At 55.0% G+C, this 8,949-nt stretch overlaps 1 protein-coding gene across 1 annotated transcript; it reads left to right on the top strand.

The window, feature by feature from the left end:
• The first annotated feature begins 1,491 nt into the window (after window positions 1–1,491).
• LOC119326545 (serine/arginine repetitive matrix protein 1-like) lies at window positions 1,492–3,030 on the top strand. The gene has a single exon (XM_037600180.1). It carries the CDS (start codon window positions 1,864–1,866, stop codon window positions 2,728–2,730), a length of 867 nt encoding a protein of 288 aa, XP_037456077.1. The 5' UTR covers window positions 1,492–1,863; the 3' UTR covers window positions 2,731–3,030.
• The last annotated feature ends 5,919 nt before the right edge of the window (window positions 3,031–8,949 follow it).

Raw genomic sequence — 8,949 nt, 5'->3', positions numbered from 1 at the left:
CATGAAGTAGTGTGAAGTCGTCCTTGCGCTATAGCAGTCCCCCAAATTAAATTCCACTAGCTAATTACCCGTGTGTGGCAACATGGGCATACATATTTCAGTGGTTCAACATCAACCATGTCCGACATATACGTTATACCCACCATATTCTAGATTTTGATAAAATTTGATTTGATTTAGTATAGGCAGGGCAAGGCAAGGAAAGTTCTGACTTGGTTGAGGTTTTGGTAAGATTTTATTTTATTTGGGTATAGGTATGAGGAGGCAAGGAGACTTTTGATTTAGTAGATATTTTGTTAAGATTTGATTTGATCAAGAATGCAAGTGGTTTTGGCAAGATTTGATTGAGTTCATTTAGAACATGGTTTCCAGTAGGACAAGGAAATGAAAGCACCGACTTGGTTTAGATTATTCCAAAACAGGGGGACGAAACCACATTTGATGACGTACAAACATCAAACCCCTTAAATAGTAGAAATACATGAAATAAGTTCACTCAGAACTTATCTTGTTAGAAACACATGGACAATATATTAAGTATTTAGAAATATGCATCATTTTGTCTCTTAATGTCTCTATTTTGCCTACAACTAGGTATAAAATAGGCCAAATCCAAAAAACAACTTTGACCATGCCAAATCCAAAAAACGGAGGAATGAAATGAAGAGTGGCGGCGTGGTGGTGGTGGTAGGGGAGATTTCTGGTCGCGGCAGTTGGCGTCGATGCACGTATCAAGGGAGGAATCAGGGCGCCTCTCTCTCTTGAGGCGATATACATGAAACAACGCTTCATTTAGGGGAGAGTGGATAATACTTCCGGTCGTGGCAATTGGCGTCAATGCGTGAATGGAGGGAGGAAATGCGGCGCATTCCCCTCTCCGAATATATGGAAACAAAGTTCAGTTTCGAGGAGAGTCGGGAATACTTCCGCTCATGGCAGTTGGCGTCGATGCACGGATCGAGGGAGAAATCAGGACGCCTCGCTCTCGTGGGGAGATACGGTAAAAAGAGCTCCGTTGGCGTCAATGTGCGGATGGAGGGAGGAAACGCGGCGCATTTCCTCCCCAAAGATAGAGAAACGAAGCTCGGTTTTGAGGAGAGTCAATAATACTTTCAGTCCCGACAGTCGGCGCCATTGCACAGATAGAGGAAACACCACATGTTTTCCTGCTCGAAAGATAGAAAAGCGGACCTCAATTTCGCGAAAAGCGGATAATAAGGAATTGATTCGGGGAGTTATTGGAGGGGTGAATGTTTGTTTTCCCCCCTATCATAACTATTGGGGGAGTATAGACATGCCAAATCCAAAATGCGACTTTACTCGGCACATTCATTGTTCTCTCTGCGCACAGTGTGCACCTTCAGCCGACGCCACCGTGCGACGAAACCGGGAACGGGAACCCAGCCCAAGCCCGGTCCAACGGCAAATCCACTTGTGTCACCTTATAACTGAAACGCAAACCAATCGAATCGTCGAAGACGCGGTCAATTGCATCGCCCACTCCCCCTCTTCCTGCAGGTATCATTGTCGATCGCCTCCGTCCGTCCACGACTCCATCTTCTACCCGCTCTTCTTCTCTTCTCTTCTCTTCGTCTCCGAACCTTATTTAAGCCCGCGGCGGCCGCGGCGTCCCTCCCCTGACGGAGAAAAGATCCCATCTTCCCGCCCGGACACCTGCACCAGCTCCGCCAACCAACTTCCCATTTCCAAGAAGCCCACCCAAGTTTAAACAAACCAAAAAGGAAAGCAAAGGAGGACGGCAGGTGCGCGCGTCGGCGTCGGCCGCGAGAATTTAGCAGCCGCCGCTTCCGCCTCGCTTCCTCGTCATCGCTGGCGGCGACGGGTGTGGGGGGATGAGATGAGATGGGCATGAAGTGCAAGAGGCACCCGTTCCAGGCCGGTGGCGGCGTCTGCGCCACGTGCCTGCGGGACCGCCTGCTCGTGCTCGCCGCCGCGCAGAACGACGCGTCGTCGCCGTCCACTCCTCCGGCCACCGCCCCCGCTCCGCCCGCGGAGGCAGCGCCGGCCCCGGCGTTCCCGAGGTCCGTGTCGCCGTACGTGTCCCGCAGGAAGTCCGACTCCTCTGGCGGCGCGCTCAGGCACCACCCGAGCCTGCTTTTCTTCCGGACGCCGCAGGTCGGCCCCGCCTACGGCGGCAGCGCCCCGCTCGAGGAAGGCGAGATCGGGTACCAGAAGCCGCGCGCCGGGAAATTTTCCGTGCTCGCCACGCTCTTCGGCAACCACCACCACCGGCACCACAGACCGGAGGACAAGGAAAAAACCAAGGAGCGCAAGAAGAGCCGTTCTTGGCTGGCCGGGATCATCCCGCGCCGTCGCAGGAAGCAGGTACCGGCCGACGCCGTGCTACCCGCGTCGCCGCCGCCCAGGCGCTCCTGCCGCGTGGTCAGCAACCGGGGGCTCTCGCCGGAGAGGGGCAGTCAGGGCAGCGGCGAGGAGAGCAGCTCGCCCGCCGATCCCCCGTGGCGGCCGTCTCCTTCCCCGATGCGGAGGACCCCATGCCGGCGCCGGCAGACCAGCAGCATGCCTTCGGGATTTGCTGTCTGCCTCAGCCCGCTGGTGCGGCCCAGCCCCGGGCGCCGCCACCGCGCCGCGCAGCCGCCGGACTCGAGCACCTTCTCCTCCGAGCTGCGGCCGTCGCCGCTCCACAGCGCCGCCTCTGTTGGACGCTGCCGCTCACGGAAGCTCGCCGACGGCGGTCGCTTCCGGTGATCCCTTCTTTTTCTTTCTTCTCCTTGATTTTTCTTTAGTTTTCCTTCATCACCCAATCCCAATTACTACCACCCTTAGCTTTTTGTGGATTTTTACATCTTGTCCATTTGTGAAGATGAGTCCGTGAGATTTCATACTCGGAGAACACTCCGTTGACATATACCACAACTAGGTTATTACTCCTGTCCTGCCTGCCTGCTTGCTTGCTTGCCGGCCGAACAATTTGTGACGAGTTCAGCTGCCCGATCACTACGTTGCACAGCTAGCCGTCTGGTCCTGATCCGATTTGATTTGCAAAAATTCAATCCGTTGCCGCTTTGATGTCTGGGAATTAAAGAATGAATAGACTGCCTTAGTGACGCGTGATGGCAGTAGGTGCAGGGAATGCATATATGGAATTGAATGCCCGAGTTATGAGCGAGAGAGATCCGGTGGGGGTGTGTGAGTGTGTGCCGATTAAAAAGAAGGTTCGCGGTCGCATTGTGCTGTCCGAACGAAATTCAGAATCTGAGCCGATGGATGGTCTATGAATACTCCTACCGCCAGTCCGCCACTGCTCTGTGAGAGACGCATCAATTGAATTCCGTTTGGTCAGAGCTTTCACATGGAGGCCGGCAGCGCATTCATATGGCCGATGGCTGCTCCCTCCATCTCCATTTACTCTTTTCGTTTGCTGGTGCACCGAACCGGACTAATCAATGATCGCCCAACCTCTTTCTGCTTGCTCTGACCCGAGTTATTGTTGAGTATCTTGCTCCCGCCAACTTTTGCACGCCGACCGGACGAGCAACAAAAAGGGCCAAGAAAGAATCATCTGTGCTCACTACGTCTTGTTAGAGCTTTCTACCGAATTAAACAGTGTATTTTGCTTGAGTTACACGAAAGTTGGCGGCAATTTGCAGGAGATTCTCCAAATGCTCTCGCATGATGGGTTGCGGTTTGCCGGTGACTTGTGGGCTATGTGAGTGTGGGATGATCAGGATACAGTATTGCATTCGATGTGGGCGCATCGCATCTTCACTGGCCGATTAGGATGTGTCAACTTACTTTTGTTTTTGCGCACTTGTTGCATTAAGAACTAGTGAATCTCTTTGTGTTTACATGCCATCTCTTTGGAGCTTTTGTTAACTTGCTCCAGGAGCCATCACCGTGTCGAAAGTGGGCGTAGGTAAAATGTTGTTTAAAAGCAGCATCACGGTTCACACTTGACAGATCGACAGCTACTGCTGGTGCCGCAACCTGGTACTACTACACGATACGTCTTGTGCAGCATAAGATACTCTTCGCTCACTCGGTGTTGCAGATGAACTGCCGGCAATTTAACTATTCGACGGGTTAGACTTTTCGTTTGCTTTGTACTATAATTTATTATCTCTCTATGTTTGAAAAATGGTGAGCTAAGTAAGAGCATGCATGAGCTCTGCGTCACCGTCGAATAGTAGCTGCCTGAGAGTTCCGATTCGTCGTCGGCTGCTGGGTTTGAGCCTGTTCCACGTTTTTGTATAGTACTACGAGACGCCAAAATCTAGGACTAGATCAGTGCTAATGATGGTGTCCTAATCACCCAAGGAAGCTGGGATTTGTGCCGCGGGCAGAGGGGAGGGAGGGTGGTGGTGCCACCGGGCAGTTTGAAAAGTCAACCTGCTTCGCCAAGTGGGGACAGATTAAAATAGAAAGGTCAGCACGGGCATTGTCTCCCTCAGGGACTTGTTTGATTGGTCATGGATTATTCCGCCCAAAATATTGTTCGCGGATTGAAATAGTAGTACTGTAGTAGTAAAAGGCATGGCGGCGAGGGGCCTGGTTCTCTTTGCCCAAACCAGCACCAGCACCAGCACAAGTTCTCGCAACAGCAGCCCGTTTCTCTTATTTAGGCAAATAAAATAGTGTAGTGTAGTAGACGATCCACACAATGACCGTTTGTTGACATGGTCAAAAAAAAATGACCGTTTGTTGAGCTGGCCACGAGAATCCCCACATTAGGCCAACTTCACCGCGCGACCCCAAACGGACGTCTGTTTTGTTCGGATTCTGTCCGTTTGGGTAGGGTTTGGGGCCGTGTCCGGGCCTGTCCTGGGATGCGGTGGTCGTGCGCGCAGCGCGCGGCCGCATCCATTTGCCCCATCATGTCCGCGTCCACTTAAAAAACTAAAAAGCAGCATTTCAAATGCCAAGCCGTAGTTCAGGCCAGCGGCCCCGGTTCATCACGCCGGCCTACACGTCCATCGCCGGCATTAGCCAGCAGCCGACAACACAGCCAGCCTCCAAAATGAATAGTTCTCCTCGCCGGCAACACAACCAGCGGCCGGCAACACAGCCAGCGGCCGGCAACACAGCCAGCGGCCCGCAACACAGCCGGCCTCCAAAATGAATGTTTTCTCGCCGGCACACTGCCAGCGGCCCCGACGGGCGGGCGGCACCCATGCCAGCCTCAAAAAGAACGGCCACGCCGATCGGACGACCTAGTTCAGGCCTTCGGCGTCGAGCATCTCCTTCTGCCTGGCCTCGAACCAGGCCCTCGTCTTGTCGCTCATCTTCGACAAGTCCACGCTCATGATTGCAAGGGCCACCTCCTTCGCTTTGGTGGCGGCATTGGTGGCCTCGATGTCGAGCTGCCTCTGCCTAGCCTCGATGTTGTTGGCCTCGATGTCCAACTGCCTTTGCCGGGCCGCCTCCTCCATGTCGAGCTGCCTTTGCCGGGCCGCCTCCTCCATGTCGAGCTTCCTCCTCTTGGCCGCCTCCTCCATCTCAAGCTTCTGTCTTTGAAGGTCTAGGTACTGCTTCATTTGCTCGTCCTTGCTTTGCCGCTTCTTCTCGTCCCTCACATCCTTTTGGGACATCATGCCATGCAAAGTCTCATGCAAGGCCATGGATGACGCGTCACGTATGTCGTCCACCTTGGAGTTGGTCTTGCCTCTCGGCCTCTTCAACGCCTCGCCATCCCCACCTCCGGCAAACTTGGCCGTCTTCTTGCCTCTCTTTCTTTGAAGTTCACGGTATTGGTCCTTGAACTTGGGGCAATTGTTGATGATCGTCCAACAATGCGTAAGAGTAAATGGCTTGTCATTGTGCCGGGCCTTGAATGCCTCCAAAGATTGAAATGCCTACACAACATGATCAACAACAAGTGAACATGCAAACATATACACGGTCGAAGCCTCATGGCCGTAGCAAGGAAAGAGCTAGAAAGAGGAGACCATACCATGTCCCCAACGCCGAGACCACTCACGGGCCGTGCTTCAACGCTCTCAAATGCGGCGCAATACTTGTTGCACTCTTGTTGGATGAACAACCATCTTTTTTGAATAGAGCCGATGCCACGGTTGCTTGTAATTTGGTAGGGCTCAAACATCTTCCTTTCATGGAATGTTTTGTGGACTCTCGTCCAAAAAACAATGCCCTTTTGTTGCGCGCCGGTCCTCGGATCTTGGCTAATCTCCATCCAAACTTGGCAAATCAACTTGTCCTCATCTTGTGTATATGAACCCGTGCGAATGCTCTTCCTCTTCTTTTGTGCCTCGGCTCTTTGGGTGAGCTCGTCGATGAACAATGGCGCACCACTAATATCAACGTCATTGCTTTCTTCTTCTTCTTCATCACCTTCGACATAGATGTCATCGTCTTCATGCCACGAGTCACCGTGGTCGTAGTCAGCACGATTGTCGGCCTCTTCGTCGGGGACGTACTCGGCACGGCCATCCTGATTTTGGGTCTCATCGAGGTCGTAGGTACGGCCATGGCCACCGTCGAAGATCACGTCCTCCATGTACCGGTTGTAGAAGGGGTCGTCGACCGCTGGCGTTGGGGTTGGCATTCCGTCAAACAAGACACGGGGGACCGGCATGGTGCCCGTGAACGGTGCCCGTGCCTGCTTTCTTAGCATCTCGACGGACGGCCGGCCGCCGCTGCTGGACCCGGGCGTGACGTTGAGGTCGATGACGGCCGCGGGGCGCGGTGTGGACGGCGCGAACAAGCCCACCTCCGGCACCCCGAGAAACGGGTCTGTCTGTCGTGCCTTGGTGGAGGGAAGCCGGGTGACATGGGCGTGGTGCGCGACGTCGGCGACTGGCAGTGCGTAGGCCGGGCGACCGATGAGCTGGTGCTCGCCGGGGCGACGGCCGCTGCAGGGAACCCGGCAGGACGGCCCATTCCAAGCATGAGGATGGCGTGCGCTTTGTTGACGAGGTCCTCCTTCTCGTCGGCAGCGGTCTTGCGCCGCGCGGCCTCCAACTCCTCGTGCATGGCGGCTCTCTTGGCCGCGACGGCATTGAGCTTGACGACCGCTCTCCGTTCCCTCCTCTTCGCCGATTCCGCGTCCAACTTGGCGATCTCCTCCGGCGTGCACTCCGACCGCGGCTTCCTTGGCGCCTTCTTCTTCACCTTTCCGGGCGGGTCGACGGCCAGGCCGCCGAAACTCGGCGGGGCGTCGGCCATGGACGGAGGAGAGAGGGGGCGGCGGGAGGGAGGCGGGAGGGTTCGGGGCAAATGGCGCCAAATGGGCGTGGGGGGTTTTGGTTTCTCCCACCGACAGGCGGGCCAGGAAAGGACAAGCGCGGGCGTCCCGCCCGTCCGCGCGCTGTCCGTTTCACCCCAAAACCAGCGCAAGTTTGGACCGGGGATGGGTCGAAAGCGGACACAAAGTGGACACAAAGTTTGTTTGCGCCCGCACGCTGGACCGTCTCTTTTGTCCCTTTTATCCCAAACGGACGGGGGCGGACAGGATAGGGTCGCGCGGTGGAGTTGGCCTTACTGTTGTCCGTCCGTCCGTCGCACTTGAGTTTCAAGTACCGCATGATGTGGGCACCTGACCTGACCCGACCCGACCCCGAAGAGAGACGCCTGTGAGCACTGGCCCAGAGGTCGCCACTCGCATGTTCGCCGGCCGCTCGCTCGCTCGCTTCGGAGGCAAGCCGCCTGGCCTAGCCTAGCCTAGTGCCGGTAGTTTCCGCCGCGGAGAAGGTCACTGGCTCTCACTGCTCACCTCAACCGCGACGGACGAGGATCCCCTGCCATGGCCAAGCCTACCTTTGAGTCACTGACACACGGGTCTCACAAAGCATGAGGCCCACCTGTCAGTGACTCAAAGGCAGGGTATGGCAGGGATTGCAAAGTTAGAGGATCCACGTCCAACCGCGACGGGTGAGACCGGCGACGACCGATGGGTGGGCGCGCGATGATGGCGAGGGCGAAGCTCGTTGGACCGGCTCGATCGGCGCTAGTGCGCATGGTTGACCGGCGGGCCGTGCTGTCGTTGCGTTGCGGGCTGCGAGTGCGACGGCCAGAGCCGTGGTGCGTAGCGCAATCATCCTGCTGTTCGTTCGCCCCTTCGCTTTCCAGCCAGCCTTTCTATCCCGGGGGGTGGTAATGGAACGGAAGGTCGACGGACCGCTTGCCTGGCTGCGGTGGTGACCGTTGTCGGGTGGGGCACATCTGATCTGCTGGCTGCTGCGCCTGCTCTGGGTCTTACCGGCAGTCACTGAGTGGGCGCTGCTCCGTCTTTGTTCCATCGTTTTATCTTGGCGTCAAAGGATGGATGAAGTGGTGAGTGAGTTGGTGCGTCGTTGCACCGAACGCTCTCGGGGTCTCTCGGGCGTCCAGTGTGCATGATGGCTCACGAGCGGTTGATTAGGGGCTGGCGTGTTGTGGGGGTGATTGAGCGGTTTGATTGGGTGATGGCGGTGTGTTTCAGTGGGGTTGAGGGCCGCCATGAACGTACCCCCTCCGGTTTAAGAAATTGATTCGGCGTCCGCCTCCATGGAACCGAAAACGAAAAGGTCTTGGAGTAAAATGAGGACCTGGTTTACGTCAACGAGCTGAATCCTGTAATAATGAGATGACACACACAAGCGTCTGCCTTTTCGTTTGGCTTTCCTTTCAGGTTGCTCCCCGGCCTGCCGCTCCTAACGAGCATCGGTCAAACATGTACGCATAACGCAAGGAATGTACTAGGCCGCTATAACAGATTGTGATGATTATGGTAGTCATATCCCACCGTTGAATTGACTTAAATATCAAGAAAGAAACCCCGATTTGTTTTTCACATAACCGCATGTTTTATGATAACCTGTAATGGTTCTCACAAATGTGCAAAGAGGAGCACTCTCCTATTTGCACTGTGTCCAGAAAAAGAAAAAAATATATGACGATCTCCTATTGCACTGTGTCCAGAAAAAGAAAAGAGACCCTTCTCACTCGCATAACTGGATGGTGCCATTTCAA

The sequence above is a fragment of the Triticum dicoccoides genome, chromosome 6B (assembly GCF_002162155.2).
Source record: "Triticum dicoccoides isolate Atlit2015 ecotype Zavitan chromosome 6B, WEW_v2.0, whole genome shotgun sequence".
Classification (NCBI taxonomy): Eukaryota; Viridiplantae; Streptophyta; class Magnoliopsida; order Poales; family Poaceae; genus Triticum; species Triticum dicoccoides.
This window is presented reverse-complemented; position numbering and strand designations above follow the sequence as displayed.

What these genes read in the sequence shown, in the direction of transcription:
- LOC119326545 (XM_037600180.1), top strand. Translation starts at nt 1,864, where the DNA reads ATGGGCATGAAGTGCAAGAGGCACCCGTTCCAGGCCGGTGGCGGCGTC.